The 20,723-nt window shown below is 46.1% G+C and overlaps 1 protein-coding gene across 1 annotated transcript in view; it reads left to right on the forward strand.

Moving 5' to 3' along the window:
• LOC137880591 (neural cell adhesion molecule L1-like protein) overlaps positions 1–20,723 on the forward strand; it is a 65,275-nt gene that overhangs the window by 18,165 nt on the left and 26,387 nt on the right. The window contains 3 exon segments of the mRNA XM_068722020.1: positions 17,276–17,483; positions 19,219–19,236; positions 20,555–20,663. Of these exon segments, the coding sequence (XP_068578121.1) occupies positions 17,390–17,483; positions 19,219–19,236; positions 20,555–20,663 (221 nt within the window). The 5' untranslated portion in view covers positions 17,276–17,389.

Consider the following 20,723-nt stretch of genomic DNA (forward strand, 5'->3'; position numbering starts at 1 on the left):
ACCTTAATTACGCATTGGTGCATCAACTTCACTATCGCTTCAGTCACTACTTTGTGTCTAGTGCCACAGTAATCCCATCCGTTGCTTTACATAAAAATGAATACAGACACAGTAAGTAAGTCAATCTCGGAACCCAACTGCTATCATTGTTTAAAGGATGATTTAGCTTCTTGGGGCACCGACAATATTTTGGGGGTTCTGGTGTAGTCGGCGGATCCCGGACCCAGGCTTCCTCCTCCTCCTCAGTGCTCCGCTCATTGTTCACTGTCCGATTAGCAACTCGAGATGTGAGAATGGAATTGGAGTTAAACAGATGTATGAATGCAGATCAATAAAAATGAAAAAAGCAGACGATAGGCGATGGGTTCTGAGATTGTGTTTCAACCAATACGTTCTACCTCTTTTGCTCTCCACACGGACCGTTTACTGGCACGCAACCAAAGCCTGCTCAAACACGATTGGTCGATACTACTCGGACTACGAACGGACTACAAAAAACGTAAGCCGGAAAGCTTCCGATACCGAAATCTTGTTGCCTGGTGTACAGATTAAAATATGCTTAAAACAGCGCTGGTATTGGAAAGGTACTCAGTATCGGCATCTACCATGAGTTGAGGTATTGGAGCGGGAATTTTTTTTGAATTTGATCGATACACCCATAGTTTTTATATCGTTTTGTAGTCAACACTTGTAACATGTTTTTGGATATTCAAAAGTCAGGATTATAGTATAAAGTACTGTGAGTCATCAGTGCAAGTTTCCCACCATGTCTAAAGGCTGCTGTTCAAAGCAATCCTGTTTGGTCACATATTGAAGCGTTCTGCCGAGAACAAATAGACTCCCCATTGTGCCGTGACAAAAAATCACTTACTATTGCTTAGCTGCATGCTTTCTGATGACCCACCTTTGTTGTCTTTGTCCCACAGTTCCTTTCTTGTATAATACAGAGAGTACACTTGCAGCTTCACCGTGACATCATTGACACCGCTTTTAATGCGTCGACATGTGCATCAAAAGACATAATTAGATTGAGTTTGCCTTTTGGACGGCCCCGTCGCGCGGCTCACAATGCCGTGTGTTCAATCCTCAGTTAACCTGATTATTCAGCCACCGGGAGGTCAGCGGCGCGCCCGGCCCTCCGATCGGTCAACCTGTTCCCTGGGCTGCGGTCCAGACCGCAAAGCAAATCTATATCGCACCGCTTATTGAAGTAGCATGCGCGAACTGCGACACGCCTTTCTTTTCCGAGGCTACGGATACAGATAGCTCGCCCGACGCTAATGATCTTCATCTCCATTTCCTGGCCTCGCCCTGTCCCGTTGAAGGTTCGATTTTCACCGTTAAGCAAATTAGATTTCCCCCCACTCAGCGCAGATGCCAAACCGCAGCATGGCAGCCAGCGGCACTTGAACATATACACTCAGAAAACCCGAGGACGGCGGCCTCCTTTTTTTTTTGCCCTAACCACTCGACACCTCTTGAGACCTGAACTCGCTCTTTGCTCATTTGAAATGCGGCGCTTTTTAACTCTCGACCTCCCACGGCTTAACCCCCCCCCCCCCCTATGCAGTGCGCAGCATCGGAGGTTGTAAATGCGCGTTTTGCTCGGGCTCCAGCAGAGCACTGCAGCTTGTTCTGTGTTTAAAATAAACCGGCCTGAACAAAATGAACGTTAAATAATGAGAACTGGAAACACGAGAGCTGCAGCCGAGGTCGCTCGTGACTCATAATCCGGACACAGAGGGCATTGATTGGTCTACAGATGGCTGCTGTAATCATGTCCTCCAGAGCTCAATAGCTGCTAGTTATTGAGATATGGCTGAAAAAAGTTGACGTTGTGTGTGTATGCTAAAGTGTTTGTTTTTCTATATTGAGGAAACAACTTGCTTAAAATGCTCTGGGCTTTTTCCAGTTTTATTAAAAACAAACTATCTGGGAGTATATATGTGTATTGAATATAAAAAAAGGGCGGCTACTTCTCCTCTATGTGGCTTTTAGCACAACAAACAGCAGACCTCCACCCACACACAGGAAACACAAAGCTATATTCTGTCTTCAGGCAGAGCGTTTGATGTTAGCCCCGACAAAGGCACCCAACTCCAAAAAGAGCCTTTCACTGGGTTTTCCAAATGCCCCCCATGCGTCCTTTCAAGTCGTCAAAAGATAACTTTCTGGGTGTGCCTCGCGTTTCAGTCTGAAGCAGGCGTTTGTTTCACTTGTTCCAGCATGCTTTCAAGTGGCGACGGCTCTCCGAAACATCGTGGAGCTTTAAGCTCGCGATCTGAGCCTCGCGTCTGTCACAATACCTACGGTTATCCATGTGGTTACACTTCCTACTTTGTCAAACAGTGCAAATAATGATGGCCATTCAATAGCACACCCAGAGAGAACTGTGTCTGTTTTGCCCCCCCGAGCCACCAGGTGCTGCCTCCTGCTCATCCATAAATGTCTCAGGTACTCTGTAATTTATTAAGCTGAAGTGAATCATTTTTTTATAAGCCACCACTACCCTGAGCCCCATGTAGCCCATGTTATATATGCCTTGGATTTTTATTTTTTTTTCCTGGAACATATGCGGCATACAAATATAACTAGACACCGATAAGCACAATCCATCAAGCGGTGCCAGAAGGGATATTTGCATGGGAGCGCACTTCCTGATGTACTTTATAGAAATGTGCCTGTGGGCTAGCACACCTGACGGATGCTAATTGGCTATCAAGAGAGAGAAGCTCTGAGAACAATAGGGCTACACGCTTCCCATCGGCCAAAATGAAAGACAACCAAGGAGTGTGTGTTGCACGGCAGGTTGTCCTAACTGGACTCCTTTTTAAAGCAAATATATGGAGAAGCGAGGATTCCCCCATTGTTGCTGAGGCAAAGTAACATCTAGACGATATTGTCAGCCCACACACCACACACACACACACACACACACACACACACACACTGATGTAGACCTGCCAGTGTTCTTCTTTATGTGCTCAGTGAATGGCCATGAGGATGAAAAGTTGTGCAGCCAGCCTATTGATGAGCACGTCTGTGCAAAAGCACACACACACACACACACACACACACACACACACACACACACACACACACACACACACACACACACAGAGAGGAAGCCTCGCCCTCAACACCACCAACCCTCCCCACACACACACACACACACACACACACACTCTTTAATTCGTCTCAAATATTGGTCTGCCTCCTCATCTCTCGCTGTGCGTCCATGCGCGACCGATCCCACCGACATTTTCCACCGCAGGATTAACTGTGTAGCGCGACGGGCTGCTCTGCCTCAGTGCACCTAAAGGGGGCTGACCCCGAGGTGTGTGTGTGTGTGTGTGTGTGTGTGTGTGTGTGTGTGTGTGTGTGTGGAGAGGTGGCCAGCAGGACGCTCCTTAAAAGGCCATTAGATCCTTACTGCTTATCACGAGTGGGCGTGCAACTAAATCATCTCCCCCCTTGTCATAAGACTATAGGCGGAAAAAAAAAGCTTGTTTTCCCGGGGAATAATTAATCCTACTTGTTGGCATAATAATAATATTGAGGAGAGCACGTTGCTAGGCGCCTGGAGTGTTTCCTCATGAGCCCGTCGGTCTGTGACAGGTGGGCCGCCACTGATGGAGATCGTCCTCTGGTTTAGCTTCCTGCCTGCAGGACCTTCCGATTGCATTACGACCGAGCCACCCTCTGTGGAGAAGGGGATTGAATTCAGACTGTAGTGCGTGCATGCGTGTGTGTGTGTGCGTGCGTGCGTGCGTGCGTGTGTGTGTGTGTGTGTGTGTGTGTGTGTGCAGTGTGTGTGTGTGCGTGTGCGTGTGTGTGTGTGTGTGCACAAGGCTTGCGTGCGTGTCCAGGGCGCGTCTGGAAGCAGAGCCGAGCCCGGTTACCATGCCTACACTTTTATTTATTTTTTTTTTTGGCCAAGAGACAGTGCGTTTATCTTAACGAGTTCATTTTCAAGCTTATGTTTGCCTCCATGCTGTCTGTCAGCTGTGTACACACTCTAAACAGCCACGGAGCAGAGGCCGTCTCCATTGCTAAAAGTCACTTGGGTGAAATAGCTTATTGATTCTTGTGTGTGTGGGTGTGTGTGTGTGTGTGTGTGTGTGTGTGTGTGGCGGGGGGGTGGGGGGGCATGATTAAATTGAGGTCTAAGTGGACACTTCATCTGAACTCTCCACCGGAGAGAATAGGAAAGTATAGGAGCCGGTCTGGTTCTGGTCCTCTTTGATGTGGTTAAATTAATTGCCTTCTATTCTTTTTTTTCATGTTAGAAATAGATTGTTGCATTTACTTCCAATTTTAATTAAAAGAATTGGGGCTTCACATTTTTTTGTTGAACATATAGTCTTGAAACTGTTCTATTAGTCCTGAAGATAAAAAAAAAAAATCATTCACCTGCTCTTTTTTACTTGAACTTGAATTGCGTGTTGGATCACGTCCGAGACGTTCGCTCGGCTTTCTGTGCAGGTGTCGAGCAGCCAGAGACGGAACAGACGTTGTTGTGCACATTGTGTTCAGTAGGTGTGCTAATCAGGAGTCGGGGATCCTCTGATCGCTGCCATGATCACCGAGCGCACCATCTGTGGTTGCTCTGATGACCGGCGGTCTGGCTGAGAGAGCCGGGAGAACAGTCTGCTGCAGTCTCTCCCCGTCAAGAGGGCTGCAAGAAAAAAAAAAACAACACACAACAACCTGGAACCACTCAACACTCTTCCGACACCTCTCAAGCTGCGCCGCCATTACAACAGTAAACATTTCAGATAACCCCACATTTATCCTTTTTTTAAGACATGTGTTGTTTGATCAGCTTCTCTGAAGTGCGCCGCGTCGAATAAATCAGCTGTCAACGCGGATCTGGAAATAATTGAGGAGGCTGTTAAAGGGCCACGGATAACGGAGGATTGCGCTCGCATGTGGGCAATTTTCGCTCGCCGGAATTCCGCCTGTTTTTCATTTTTGCAGTCGCAGGTCATAAACGGTACCAGTCGCCATAATCTGGTTCTCGCTGAGTTCAAATTGTTCGTGGCAGAAACACCCCCCCCCCCCCCCCGAAACAAACACGCAACACAGGCTCGACTCATGCATCAACCCAGGACAAGTTTTCATCAAATGCCTCAGCGATCGGTGTGAAAGATAAAGGGGGCACCTGTTACCATGGCAACTTATAAAAATAAAAAAACATACACAGAAATGCATTGGGTTACTCATATTGATTCGGAGCTCAGAGAATAAAGCACATGGTATCAGCCAAAAGGCAGGCTGGCCTGCTTCTGTCTGCCAGGCTCCAGCCTTATTGACCGTTTTTTTTTTTTTTTTTTTTTTTTTTTTGACAGACTGAGCAGTAGAAAACGGGCCGCCTGCCCAAAGTTCAATTAAAAGCGTCACACTGTGTGCGGTAAGCATATTCGCCAAAATGGTGGGAAAAGTGCAAGTCGGTCTCCGTGCTACCTCAGCGATACGGTTGTCCTTCGGGGACGTCGATGGCTTCGGAGTAACTCATTTAAACAAATCCCCTCTGACGCTGTGACGTCTGTCTCGACGGGTTGAAGGAGATTTGTGTGAGCTACACTTTCAGGTTGTTTTTTTCTGCAGGGCCATGAACTGTTACTGCCTGCATTTTTCATTCTGTGCTCTCCAAGCAGAAAGTGTGTGTGTGTGTGTGTGTGTGTGTGTTTGGGGGGGGACGACAACATGGCTTTTGAACGCTCTGCGCTTTCCTCTCATTTGGCCCGGTCTCGCCCCAGGAGGGGGTGGGTGGGGGGGCAGCAGGTCAAGAGAGCGTTATTTTAATTCCAGTGACACAATACGGCGGCACCTTGTCGTGGTCAGATAACCTTCAGTGATTGCTGCTTGAGGGAGATAAGAGATGTGTCATAAATTAAAGGCGTTACAAAATATATATGTTTCTGTAAGTGGGCTTATCTCATTTTTAAATTGAATTTGTCCACAAATCAAGTGACAGACGGCAAAAAAAGAAGGCCGGTCAGAAATTTACGAGAGTTTATTGAGTTGCTTAAACTCCCCCCCCCCCCCCCCCCTCGACGTTCCTTTTATGGCAATTTAACAATCGGTTCAGAGTGTGAATAAATGTTTGTCTTCTTGCCCCCGTAAGTCATGTCCCAAAAAAAAAAAAAAAAAAATCCGTGAATCAACTGGGCTGGAAGTTGCGAATGAGCCAAGGGGATCGCAGAGAAAGAGGAAGAGGCTTTCCCCCGGGGCAGTGCCCAGGACAATGTCAGGTCTGTCTGGCCCGAGTGCATGAACACTAAGCTTTTTCGGAACTGGCAGCCCGCCCCCCCGCCCCCCCCCGGTTACCTACCCATCTCCCCCGGCGTCCAGAGCTGTCCGGCCCCCGGAGCACTAAGCATTTGTGCAAAGTTCATAAGGCTTCCCTCTCGTTTGTGTGGCCATAATGGCAGCTCCATCCTGCTGTAGCTCAAAGAGTGCTTATGGGCTCCGAGGGCCTAGCGCTGGCGCTGCGGAGCCGTGTGAGTGTTCTCAGTTACTGACTTTGGCTCTCATTATGAAAAGACCAGTGTCCCCCCCCCCCCCCCCCCCCCCCCCCACACCACCACCACCACCACGACAGCTCCGACTCTCAGCCACCAGTAACAGCGTCATCCCGTTCTTCGCCTGCCTTTTAAACTAAACGGACACTTTAAGGTTACATGAAAAGTCCATTCAACCAAAGAAAAATGGCAAATCAAGACAATTTAAAATGCAATATAACAGAAACGGCATGCGATCTACTATGAAATGTAATCAGCTGGTTGAAACACATTTTAAATTGCTCGTAACAAGCTGCTAAACGACTACATGTATATGTGTCCAGCGCCATTAAAAGGTACTCAAATCTCACCTCCACCGTTTCCCCAACAGTCAGCATTTGTGAGTGATAATAACCTCGCTATTTGCGGCTGCGGGTCTCGTGGAAGCAGCCCCTCTCCCGTGGTCGCTGTGTTCCTACCGCGGTTACGACCCGCATCAGCATAATTCAAGCATGACCCTCCCCCCCCCCCCTTTTCATTTTCTGCCTTTCTCCCTGTTAAAACCCCGAGTCTCAGACTAGGGTCCACACCATACATCATCCAGACTGGGGGCGCTTCCTCCCTCCCCCCCCCCTTCATGTGTCGTGGGAGAGAGACTGCATTTTTCTTTTTTATATATATGTGTGTGTGTGTGTGTGTTGGTTCTTATCGACAGTCTCAGCACTCCCTGTGCACTGAGCTTTCCCTCTGACATGTCAACCAGCCTCCACTCTAGTCCCTCTGTATAGTCTGGGAGCCGGGTCCCTGTTCACCAGCGCGAAACAATCAAGAGTCCCGTCCAATCCAGCTCGTATGCTACAAATCATATCCGATCCAAAAATCCCTTTTTTTAGCGGTAGGAGGAGAGGAACGTCGCTCCCAACAAAAGCGGACCAAATGCTGAGCGACAATCTCTCAGCAGCATTAGCAATTAAGGAGATTGTCACCGGCTGACAGAAGAAGATTGCAGGCAAACAGATTTTCACACAGCAGGCGATCTTCCCCCCCCCCCCCACACACACACACACACACTGTATACTACAGTGGATCACTGGAAATGAACGTGACTTTTCAGGTGCAGCGATTCGTCTTTCATGAACGACAACCGAAGGGGAAGCGGGGAGCGAGATGGAACTTGCATTCCTCCGCTCTCCTTTGTCCGCCCGCTGTGAATAGCCTTCGGATGGGGCTTTGTGGGAATGATTGTCAGTAGCTTAATGAGCCTCTAAGCCAAGCTAGGAGCTTTGGCAACACATGTAGCTACAGTGTCTTAGTTCCAGCGGGTACGGCCCCGACCGCAGAACGGGCCCGGTACTCTCTGCAAACCTTGATCTTGACCTGGCTCACGTTTTAGTTCAGCTCTTTCTTGCGGATGGTGTTACCTGGAAGAGGACGGTTGTTCCTCTCGTGGGGACCGGAGCTGAGAATGAGGTGGAATCTTGTAAGTATTCTCGTAGTATCTAGGGACACTACGGGAATCGGGCGGAGATTGTTTTGGTCTTTCTGTGTGTAGGAGACACTCCGGGAGACAGCCGGTAGATAAATATATATAATTTTATTTCTTTTTCTGCAAAAGCTGATGATTCACATTGCTTGTTTTTTTGCTTTTTTTTTTGTAAATGCAATATACTTAAATGTGAAAAAATGAGCTTTGTAGCATATTGTAGAAAAAACCATTTCAGTTTTTTTTATTAATAATTAATTATTTTCTATCAGCACACACCCACCAGGGTCGCTTTGAGGAAGAACCGAGCCGCAGCCAAACGAGGCTCTATGACTAAACAAAGCTTTCAAAACTCCAAATAACTGTCGCGGGAAGAAAATCAACAGTTTATAACTTTGTAAAATGTTTACTTCATGAGACATTCTCGTCTTATTTACCAAGAAGTCTGTTACTTGAACTGTGGAACATTCACAAGTGCTTCATGGGAGACGTGAGACACGTTAAAAGCACCATCTGTAGCCGTAGATTTGGAATCGCACTATTTATTGTAAGCGTGCGACGCTCGTTAAGATGACGCTTCCTGTAGTTGATTCGAGTCGTGATGATTAATCACATTGTTCTGTACATTGACTCGACAAACAAACAAGTGAGATTACGCGCATACAAAATAAATACATAATTACACCAGCTGGCTGCAGCCGTTCATTGATGTAGATTAAAAGATGAATTTGAATCACGTTCTAAACGTAGGATACAACTTCAAGAAGCCTCGAACTTCACTAGATCCGGTGCGTTGGACTGTACAGCAGATAGAACACACACTTCATAAACAGTATCTCAGCGTCATTTCTGGAACAAACACAGATCCACGTTCACTCCCTGTAATCACTGGAATATCCACAGTATGATCATTTGGATTCAGATTATAGGATAACGTATTTATTCTTATTACATTGAACTTCTCATCCCAAGTTAGTTGTCTTGAAATGTTCGATGTGCGTTAAGTTTGACTGCTGAACACATTGACGGTTGGCTTTCTAAGCTACAGTATGAGCTGCTCTAGGTTTGCAATGTATTGTATATGTATCAGTATCTGCAGGTGAAACCAAACTCATTTATTTTAGATGCAAATATCGCGGACGCATCGTGCTTCCATCGGTTTACCGCCTTGAGAGAGTTGCGTTTGACAAAGACAGCCGTACGTTTTGTTAGGTTTTTAAATATTTTAGAGAGGAAAACGGGACAGAAGCAGGAAGCGGACCAGTGACGCAAATGACAGAATGTTAAATTGTGTTTGTGTTCGTGTTGATTCAACTGCGTGGTCATGTTGGAGAATGTGATTTGTGCTGCCATTGAACCGGTAGTATAAAAGGTGTTGGACGTAAATAATAAACACAATACGATTCCACAGCCGCCTCCAACATGAACATTATATAATAATACCGGCTTTATTGCAGGACTGTTGGCTCGGCGTTCCTAATGAGCCGGTGGATTCGATGACTAGCGCACGATGGGTCTAGTCCGATGAGACTACGGCCTGGTCAGATTTTAAAGTCGTGACTCACGAGCGTCTGGCGTTGAGCTCAGTCCGTCGGATTTGTCTCAACACGACCTCGGCCCGACCCTGCTCAGTGATGGAGAGGCACAGGAACCGGGCCGCGCATCCGACAGCTGTGTCCAAACAGCTTACCCAGAGCAACGCTGTCCAGACGCTGGGCTCCAGCACACCGAACAGGAAACTCAAATGCTGAATTACAGTGAGCAGAGAAACTCCCAATCCGCAAAGTGAACTTATGATTTGGACTGCATGTATATCAGACACCTGAAGGGATTTTTTTTTTTTTTTTTTAAATGGATGAAGGTATTTCTGTAAAAATGTGGTTTTGCTGCTGCTGCTGCTCGGTGAGCGCTGGGAACATCAGGATTTCTCGGTTGTTTGGTGGGAAATAAATTTCTTCCTGGCCTGATTGAGGTGAGGATTTGGGATATATATATAGATATATATTTCTATAAGAGACATCGATCATGTCTTTGCTGTGGCACAATTTCGTCTGGGGGGGAAATTGCCAGCATCAGTCAGACGAAGTGAGCCGAAGCACGCTGAGCGTTAGCTCTCACAAAATATTATTCCGGTCCCTGCAGTCCGGCTTGTGAATTCATCTCTCTCTGCCGGGCTACTCGGCGAGGATCACACACTAATGTGATTATTGTCCTGGGCGAGGGCCCACTCCTGCGGGACTTCAAAGAGAGCAGATCACAGGGAAAATGAGGGAGAAAAAAAAAAGCTGTGAGCTGTGATTCGCACAGGTGCGGTGCACTTTTCGGAAACTCTTTTTTTTTTTTTTTTTTTTTTTGCTTTAAACGTATTAACAGGTTCAAAGTGAGGACTCTGACAGCACCTGGTATGCTGTTAGACATACAGTAGCTCATTCTGCGTGATTTATTATCATGTTACTAGTTTAAGTGTTTTCAATCAGCAGACAAAACACCAGAACTGAAAGGCATATTATAATGATAAGGCTCAATTTACACCCCCCCCCCCTCCCTTTGCATTAATTAAGGAGACATTACATGTGGGAATTGAGTGACTGAATAATTATGTTGACATTGCATAACACGTCTTCATCTATTAGCTGAGGCCACCGCATCTTCATTTACATTGACGTACTGACATGGAGCGAAATACAAAAATACACATGGTGCGGTTTGCAGTTTTAAGAGTCTCCTCAGGTCAGAGCCCTGAGGAAAACTAAAGAAAGAAGGTTATTAATTATGGTTTATAATTTACAGTTATTTATTAGCAGAACGGAGCTGCACCAGTTAGCCCTACGCTACCTTAAACTAGGATTAAGTAATTCAATCCTGTGGCTTTTCTAGACTTTTGAAATGCTGTATCGAGACATTTCGCGGTGGGTTGTGACGCATTATATAATTTACAGCCACAACAGTAGCGATGGCGGCGGCTACAACGCATTGGCTGCTCATGTTACGCTAGTGTCTTTGTAGGTAGAGAAAAACAAATTTAACTTAATCGAATATTAAATGTCATGGATGCATCATCCTTATGATGGACGATTGTGTCGTGAGATACTTTCAAGCTTCGCCCGGCCGTAATGTGGAGCTATCGCTGTATGTTTTATGGAGTACAGTTTCCACTGCTGTACGGCCTGATTACCCTGTGCACAACTTTATATTTCACACAGACAAACAGCTTTCACACAGACAAAAGGAGCAGCTAATTAGGCGCCGGGGAGACTCATTGCTCTTTGTTCATGAAAAAAAAAAAAAAAGAAATGATGAAAAGCTTTTAGAAAATTGCCCATTACTGACAAGACGGAAAACCTCTAGTGGTTGTAAAAACCTCTTCAGTCGTTTGTGCATTTGATTTCAAGTGAACCGCATCACACGTTCCTGATCGTCCTGCTGTAGCACTGTAACGTGGTAACGCCAGGCTGTGCGGGGTCGCTGCAGGTTAGACGTGGTGTATCCCCTGGGGAGGAGAGTTCAGCTCAGGTCCTTCTTATTAGTTCATATAGAACACAGGGGGGGGGGGGGGGGGGTCACGGTTCATCAGTGCAGCTGCTCTGTATCATTCCCAGACCGAGCCTCATTCCTCCACACCTGGGAGATTTCCTCCACCCTCCTCCTCCTGCCACCTCCTCCTGCCACCTCCTCCGCCCGGCTCCAGTCCTCCTCATCCCGCCAAAGCCACAGAGCCCTGAAATATTAATGCTGGGATAATTGAACTGCCATGCTTTCCGAAGTGCACCAAGAGAACGGGCCAAATCTCAATTAGGCGAGCATATTGTCTAATATCGCTCCCACTTCCTAATCTCATTTAGCGACTTGTTTTTGCTTCTTTTTCTTTTTTTTTTCTCGCTCTCTCCCGCTGCTGATATTTCAATAATAGATGAATTGCACGGCTGAGCAACTAGAACATGGATTTTGTGAATCGTTGCCAACGGTCAGAATACAATCTATTTCAAATACTGAAACTAAATCTAGTCTGAACACAGACGGAAATTAATTTATACAAAAAAAAAAAAAAAGAAAAATAAATCTGCCACTTACACTAGCTTTGTGTTTGAACCGAGAGCCACGCAGGGCGTCAGACTTGCAAGCTAAACGAGCTATTGATCGAACAAAAAAAAAAAAAAAAAAAAAAAAGAGCAAAGAAACGGCGCTCGTTACGCACATCAGAAGCAAACGCGAGTCAATCGGCGCTTAGTGTTAATCGGCTCGGCCTTTTGTCTTAATTGTTCTCCAGCGATCAAATGGGAATCAGTGTGGAGGCATTGTCGGGACGCCGAGAGGGGGGGTCTGCCGTCCCCCCCCCCGTCTCAGGTCTTTAACGTAGAGAATATTTTTAATCCAGGCTGACAAGACGAGGATCTGCTTAATCCTATTACAGGCCCGCGCATTAAACTACAGTAGGCCCACACGTCTCGTGCCTGTTGTCTTTGTGTGTGAGAGAGAAGCAGATGGTGCCAGCTCAAGAGCCTACTGTAGTGAACTGCGCTTGGACCCCACCCCGTTACTAGACAACACATCCACAAGTGTGTGGAATGCGCGAGGAAACAGCTCGTTGTTGTGCTATTTATTTCCCTCGAAATCGTACCCATGTGATCCTTTACAAGCGCGGGTTCCATTTTAATACGTTGGTGGACGCGTTTAGGGGTCAGAGTTAAAAAGGTGTAACGCCGACACCAGATGGCCGAACCGCACGGGTCACGGAACAGAAGGGGAGCTCGCCAATCGTACCGCAGACGTGTGCCAAAGTCAGTGGAAGCGGCACGGCGATGAGGGGATCGCTGAAAGACTCTAACAAGAGAATTGAGGTGAAGTGAGGCAGAGCGATGTAAACAGTAGTAGCCTTAGAGTATTTTAATGATAAGAAAATAAGAAATGTTACATTGTTAACAGTGTACTTCTACCCTATCATTCAAAGCTATTTCTAACCAATCGTATGCCATTTTTTTTATGACCTGAAAGACCACTTCCCCAAATAAAAGGTCGGTTTAGTCAGCTAAACACACCGCATGACGTCGTTTCGGTATCGAAAGTTGGCGAGATGAGCGCTTCCTCTGAGGAAACTCTTTCTAGTCACAAAGACACTAGACACAAACTGCTCCTGAGTGTAAAGAGCTGTGACTGCTTGAAACTTTGCTCGCTCCGAGACAGTTCCTATCAGCCGCAATAGAATCAGATAGGAGATGTATAAGACAGGAAATACCACAAACTACATGCATCACCATCCGAAAGAGCAAGAGCAAGCCAGCAATTAGACCCATCCCGGGGAACGACAACCAGCTGGAACGTTACAACGTGCTCTCACTTCATTAAGAGGTTTTTAACGGAACTTTTCGCTGTTTTACTGGCAAATGGAATGGAGCCAACAGATGTTGTTGGACATGAGGGATTTTAACCTTTGACCCGTGATACAAGCTTCCAGGGTATAAACACATCACACTGTGGGATTTAAGGATGTAGAAATACAAGATGAGGAGAATCTTTTAGCTCATATATATATGTATCTATATTGACTGCTATGAAGAAAGTTAGCTCCATCATTTTTGTTGCCATGCCACCCAGCTTTAAGGTGACTCAGCATTGACTCAGCATGGAGCTCGTGAAAGGATATGGGAAAGTTGGAAGGGTCACTTTTGTATATTTCAACATGGACCCTATTTTCCCATGTTTTTGTATCTAAGTGACTCATGCAGGCAACAGTTTTTGAAACTGTTCCAGTATGAAGTACTTTAAGTAAGTGCCTGTTTTTAACACTGAAAGGCTCAGATTGTTACCAGAAGTGTCTGACTTCACTATGAAAAGGACCCTACAGAGAAATGAAACCTTTTGCTTGATCTGGTTCGTTTGTGAAAGTGTCGAATCAGGTTTCCCTAAAGCGGAAGTCTCTTTCTGAAATCTTGCAGGAGGTGACTTGTTGCCGGAAGGTGGAAATCTGAGCGAGAGTTGCAGAGAGGAGTGTCGGTGTTGTCAGAGTTCGTTGTGTCGGAGTACAGAAAGACAAGCCTAGAGAAGATTTTTAAGGTAATTTCTGAATATTTATCTGATTTCGACAATTTGCATGCAAAGTGAGATTTCAGAACGAGACTTCTCCTTGAACGAGACCTGGTTAGACACACAAACTTTTTCTCTCTCTCTGCTTGCCATAATGTTGTCAGACACTTAGAATAATCTGAGCCCGTCAGTCTCAAAAACAAAAAGCACTTTTAGTGGATGAACACTGGCGGTCCGGGTTTGCCCCATAGGATTGCATTGCAGCCCGTTTTGCGGCTGCAGCATTCTCCTTCAATTCTGGCATTTGAAGAATTGTTATCCTCATTAGTCACTTAGACACAAAGACATTTGGAAATAGGGTCCAAGTTATAAAATACCAAAGTTTCCCCTTTAACGATGATGGGGAAAATGAGGTTACAAAGCCTTTGTACCAAATTGGTCTACATTCAAAAGTGTTTTGGTGTTGTTGTTGACAAGGAAGCGTTGCTCTACATCTGTCATCCAGAGAAAGCTTTAAAGTGCGGAGGCACATTTCACTTGGCCCACACGACTTCAGTTCCCTCTCTCCGCGCCCCCTCCCCTCCAGAGCTTCTGTCCCCTCTGAGCCTTGGCTAAGTAAGGTTAGGGGTTCATATTGGGCTTCCCACAGTGAGCGGCTTTTAACCTCCTGCCAGCCTCATCAATCTCAGGCTGGCGTGATCGCTGCTGAAAGGGGCGGGGATTAGGAACAGCCTGCCGTCTGTAAATCAAGCGAGCTTGAAGGGGTGGTGGGGGCCTCTCGCGTGCATCACATGGGTCCGGTAGGCACCATACCCCATGAATGTAGACATCATCACTTGCAGCAGTTAAACCCCGAGAGCGGACCTCCCTCAACCAGATGGCCCGGCTGGTTCTCAATAAATGTTTAACGAGGGGAGGACAAATTAAATCAGGAGGCAAATGCCCGAGCACAGTTTGAACAATGTAATCCATCTAAGGTGGTGTTAGGTTGGTAAAGGATTTTTTTGGCCAGCACAATAGGACAATGAGAAAACAATGTCTTGTGGGGATTGTAGCCCCTATCTCCCCCCCCCCCCCCCCCCCCCTCCCTCCTCGCTCCCTCTCCACAAGCCAATTAGCACAAAGCCCTTACCTTTTGATTTTAATCTGTTGTTTAGTAACATAAATCACCATGTCTGGGAAAAAAAAAAAAAACGAAACAAAAGGAAAGCCTAAGGCATCTTTTTTTTTCCCTTTGTAATGACTTATACTTCTGAGACACCAATCTTCAGTTTGGAAATAAAGTCAATAGGCCTGAATTGTGATTGAGCGGGTTGAGTGGGTTTCTATAATGTACAGCACACTCGAGAGTCTCCAGCCTCGTCGGTGGGTGGGGCAGGGGTCACACTGGTTCAGGGGGCCGGTATTGAGTCACAGATAGAGTTAATACCATTAACATGAGGCATGGTTGGAAAGTTCAGAGGGCACGTTCATCTGGAGACAGATCTGAGCGGAATGAATGGAATCGACTCTCTTGTCCTATGGTCAATTATTTAATTACATCCCTTGAACCGGAGTTTGACTCCAGTGTTCCCTGTTGAAGTTGTTAAAGGAGATGAAATGGAACCCTTTGAGATCACATCCCCGGCTCACCTAGTGAACAGTTTACGCTCAAAGGATTTACAACAAGTGTTCTGAAAGTTGCGTAGATAGATAAAAAAAACAACGTATTTATATTTTTCTTTTGCTAACATGAGATATTTACACAGCTACACATTTAGCGCTACGGAAATTTGTTAGCTAGGGTGTCGGTTGCAACATCTCGCGAGAGCGTGTTGCTGAGACGGAGAAACTTGTCGAACAAAATGAATTTCCTCTTGATTTGCGTGTCTGAAAAAATATTTTTTGCGTCGGAATGTCAGGAAGATATGTGACTTGTGAAAAATGGGTCCAATATTTACTTTGGTGAAAGAAGAATCGATCACAAATCCTCTTAACGGGAACCGCAACTCGCTCAAATATGCCGAGTCGGCGGGTGTACTGTAGGTGGCGGTACAGCGGCTACAGACGCTCTAACCCGCGGTTCAAGTGGACTTTAAGGCAGCAAGTAAAGAAGCCACAGTTGGATTCAAGCCTTCCTGTGAACAGCGCGCTCTTCTCTTCAGAGCTGGTTGAGCACACGTTAGCTATTGTACATGTCTTTACTCCCACTTAAATGCGCACATGTACCTCGCAGCCCTATCAACACCAATACTGTAATTGCAGCTGCTCTTGTTTTACATGAACACCAGCAACACTTCCTACAGACCAGCGGCTTCATGATTCCTCTGAAGACCTAATGTTTTTGCCTTTACTTCCCTTCAGCGCTATCACGGTTGTTTGCTAGCCGATCGGCTAATTACTCCAGCGAGCCGGATCCCCAGCCGAGACGAGTCAAGACTAATGAACTGACACCCCAGAGCGTAGAGCCCTGCCGCTCTCACACTGGAATTCCCATACATCCTTCCTCTCCTCTCCGTCCTCCCTCCTCCCTCCCTCCCTCCCTCCCTCCCTCCCTCCTCCAGCTCCGCACTCTGGACCGATCATGTGCTAATCATGGTCCAGACTCCGGTCTGTTAGCTGGAAAATGATCCAGTGCTCTTGTTACTCCGCAGCCTTGTCAGTCAGTGTGTGAGCGCAGACTGCCTACTCTCACTGACTGTTAAATACGTGAGCCATTTATGCCTCGCGCCCCTCGGGCGGCAACATTTGCTGCAATAATAGGCAAATGCGTAGCCGCATTGTTAATCTCTTTGAGTCATTGTTATCGTGAAACATGCAGGCACGGAAGAAAACAGCGATTAAATCGGCTGAATAGTATCCTAACTTTTGATGGTGATTTTGATTTGAATCTTGGCTTGGTTCCCCCCCCCAATGCTGAACATCTGCCATGCATTAATAAATCCACGGGCCCCTTCGTTTGTTTATTTATTTATTTCCATTGTCGCACGGAAATAAATACACCCTCTGCTACACACTTCCAACCACATCAAACTACCAAACAAGTCTCGGGGGGATGATGGGAGGCCTTTATGGGAATATTTCTTTGTCGCAGCAACATTTGAACCGGTTGATGCAAATGTAAAATGTGCGCCTGGTTTATGCGGGGCTGAGCAGAGAGCAGTGGGGCTCCCCAGTCACGGGGGGATTTGTTGTGTTTGGGGTTTTGACTCTTTTTTTTTTTTCCTTGTCTGCCGGTGCGTGGGTGGATTCACAGGGCCTCCTCCTGTCTGTGCTTCCCTCGCAGGTACCGCATCTTCGGAGCGCCAGGGGAATGCACTGAGGACCGAGCAGGAGAGACAGAGAGAGAGAGAGAGAGAGCACTCGTTTCTTGAGGACGTCCGAGATTCAAGGAGGAACCATGCAGAGGAACCCGGGATCGGTGGCCGTGCTGGGCTTGATCGCCTGCGTTTGTGCCTTTTATACGACTACAGCCCTCGACATCCCACTGGAGGGTGAGTGCCGTCTTGGGTTATGAAGGAGGGCTCATTGTTTCTTTCAATGTCTGCTAACAGTTCACTCAAATTACAAAAAAAAGTATTTTTATATCACAGAAATAGGAGACATTGTTTCTGCAAAGACTTTGCTGTTGAGTTTTTTGTTGACACCACAAAGACACTTTCCATTCACTTCCATTATGTTTAAGTGGAGGCAGAAACTTAGAGAAATATATCTGGAAAGATGGGAGGAAATCTTAAGAGCTACATTAGCAAGTCTGTTTCTCCTATTATGAGTAAAGTGACCCTTTAAATTATTGCTTATACACTTGACTTAAATGTTCTCTTGCTGCTTTCAAAATACAAGTCGATTGAACTCAACTTGAATAATTTGAAAAACACATTTTTATTAATTCAACATGTCTTTGGCTACGTGTTACGTATGTATTTTTTTCCCCATCATGCATGTTTCCTTTAAACTACAAGTAAAATCAAATTTTACCCAACATCCGGGTCTGAAAAGTGAAGCCAACGTGGAAGTGCCTCAAACTTGCATTCTTTCTAGTGTCCAGCAGGGGGCGACTCCTCTGGTTGTATAGAAGTCTATGAGAAAATTACTCTACTTCTCACTTGATTTATTCCCTCAGTAAACATTGTAAACATGAGTTCATGGTCTCAATCTCTAGTTTCAAGTCTTCTTCAAGACAACATGATGTTCATTTAGTAAATTTTGATCCATTTATAGTCAAATAAATGATAAAGCAGGGTATGATTTAGGGCGGGGCTACCTTGTGATTGACAAGGCTACCTGTGATTTTGACCTCGAACTTAAATCCAAGATGCTGAACTTAGGCTTCAAAACGTCAGTCTACCATACAGTCAAAGGTTTCAACCCTCATGCAATGCATGCTGGGAAGTCTGCTGAATATGCTGACGACATCTGTTTAGAAACTTAATTTGATGTGTTTAATGAACACTCAGCAGCGCATTTATTCAAATCATAACGTCAAGTCTTGCCGAACACTTGATGGCCTCATCTCAGCTCTGAAAAAGTCCATTTATATTAGGTCCATAATAAAAGATGAGTTGTGTTCCATCCAGTTGCTGTTTGACGTTTTACAGTGAACACACGTTAAAAAGCTACTTCAAGACAGCCATTTGTGAAGCAAGACGACGCAGCAGAGGATGCAAAGGACGGCAGTCTCACAGAAGGAGTCGTAGAATTCCTAATGTTCATCTGAAGAGGACTTGTCCTCGGTTTATCTTGAAGTGCTTTTAACGGCAAATAAGGCGTCGAATAATTCAGAGGCAGATGAATCACACTACAGAGGACTGTTACAATCATTAAGCGTTCTGTGAATGGAATAGATTTACAGCTACTGTCTGCTTTGAGTCCGTTTTTTTGTGTGTGTGTGTGTGTGTGTGTCTTTTGTGTTGGAGCCACAGTTTCCTTGGAAACGCATATCAAACCTCTCCCTCTGAATTATTCAGAAATATCTCCTAAGGGGCTGATAAAGAACAGTTCAAACAGGTTTCCACAAAAGGTAAAAGTATTTTGTTGATGTCGGAGTAGCGTTTTTAATTCAGCCCTCTGTTTTTTTCATTACCCGTGTGTGTGTGTGTGTGTGTGTGTGTGTGTGTTTCAAAGGGTTTATGTAGAGAATGCCTGTGACATGAAGAGATTATTTGCTGACTGTTTTTGTCTTGTTTACCCCCCCTCTCCCCTCTCCTCCTGCTGCCATGGATTTTGTAGTTTTAGCTCATATAAACAGTAAGTTCTCTCTGCCGTACCGTACCGTGGTATTAGTGACGTCCTCTGCTCCCGTCTGTTGATCTCCTCGCCGTCGAGCTCAGCGGCAGATCTGTTCACAGCCATATGTGTCGGATCTAATCCTCCCGTGTCATCAGTCATGACTCCACAATAGTTAGGCGCTCTAGCTCGTAGTAGGACTCATGGCATGTCCTCGTTTTACCTTCACAGCTGGTCACACAGTGCTGTTCGTACTCATCGTGTTGTGTTTGTTCCGTGCCTCTCACATGTCACAACTCAAGACCGAATGAGTTTTATGCCAAAATAGAACAAATCTTAACAAAACGGACGATTTGTTTAAAAGGCAAACCGTCAACCCTGTATGTAGAGACGGGCATATAATCATCAGCATCATCATCACAGTGGTTCCCAACCTCCTGGGTTTTCCTGAATGGAGGAATTTTTTTTTTTTTGGCACCCCCCCCCTCCAAAAGGGGTTTCAGAGGAAAAATCACCATATCAAACAACTGTTGAACAAGCAGAACATCAATTTAAATACGACATCTTTTGACTTCTTGCAGTCCACTCCCCTCTCTCGTCCACGACCGGCTTTGGCTGGATAAGCCGGCTAAGCCGCATTGTTTTTCGACCGGGCCTGAAGCTGTGAAGCTACAGTGCTAACGGGATCACACAGCTTCACCGACCGGAGTCGGGCTGTTGAGCGGCGCTAGCCGGGGCTCCCCAACCGGCATCTCCACGTAGCTGGTGGAACGGAAGTTGGCGGCATGCACCTCTAACGCTGGTTTGCAGTCCGTAGGTTTGTTGGTTTGGGTTTTAATTATACTCAGACATGAGACATGCATAGACGTCTGTCAAATAAGGGAACGCGGACTCATTGCCTTTTATTGTACGGGGGGTCGATCATGCTTACCGTGGTGCGTAGTCACCCCTCCAAAAAGGCCCATTCTGAGCCAGGGAAAGGCCCTGAACCTGGGGGTCAAGACCACCCAAGGGGTCCCAAGAAGAATCCAAGATTATTAAAGGGCGTAGAAAGAAAGAAAGACAACAATTCTGTCTTATTTCTTATGCAATTCAAGACACTTTTACTATTTCAAGCTTCTTAAAAGTAAAAGTTACTTCCAGATTGATTTCACAAATGTGTCATCATTAAGGCTAAATAACCTGCGCTGAGGGGGGGGGGGGGGGTCCACAAGCCAAAACGGTTGGGAACCACTGTCCGTAGTGTCACGTTGAACACCATACTTCTGAAAGGAGCTCTGCATTGCAGGCCCGTGTTGTGTCTCTCACATTCCCGTGCTCGTTTGTGTTTGTCGCCCAGTTGAGCAGCTGCCCACCATCACAGAGCAGTCGCCCAGCTCTCTCATCGCCTTCCCGTTTGACGAGAGCTTCCCCATGACGTGCGAAGCCAAAGGGAACCCCGAGCCAGAGTGAGTACCGAAGCCTCGCGTCTCTCCGGATGGGAGGAGGGAGAGCGCGGAGAGCCAGTC

This window comes from Cebidichthys violaceus, unplaced genomic scaffold (assembly GCF_023349555.1).
Source record: "Cebidichthys violaceus isolate CVI_PGR_0920_01 unplaced genomic scaffold, fCebVio1.0.p SCAF_29, whole genome shotgun sequence".
Lineage (NCBI taxonomy): Eukaryota > Metazoa > Chordata > Actinopteri > Perciformes > Stichaeidae > Cebidichthys > Cebidichthys violaceus.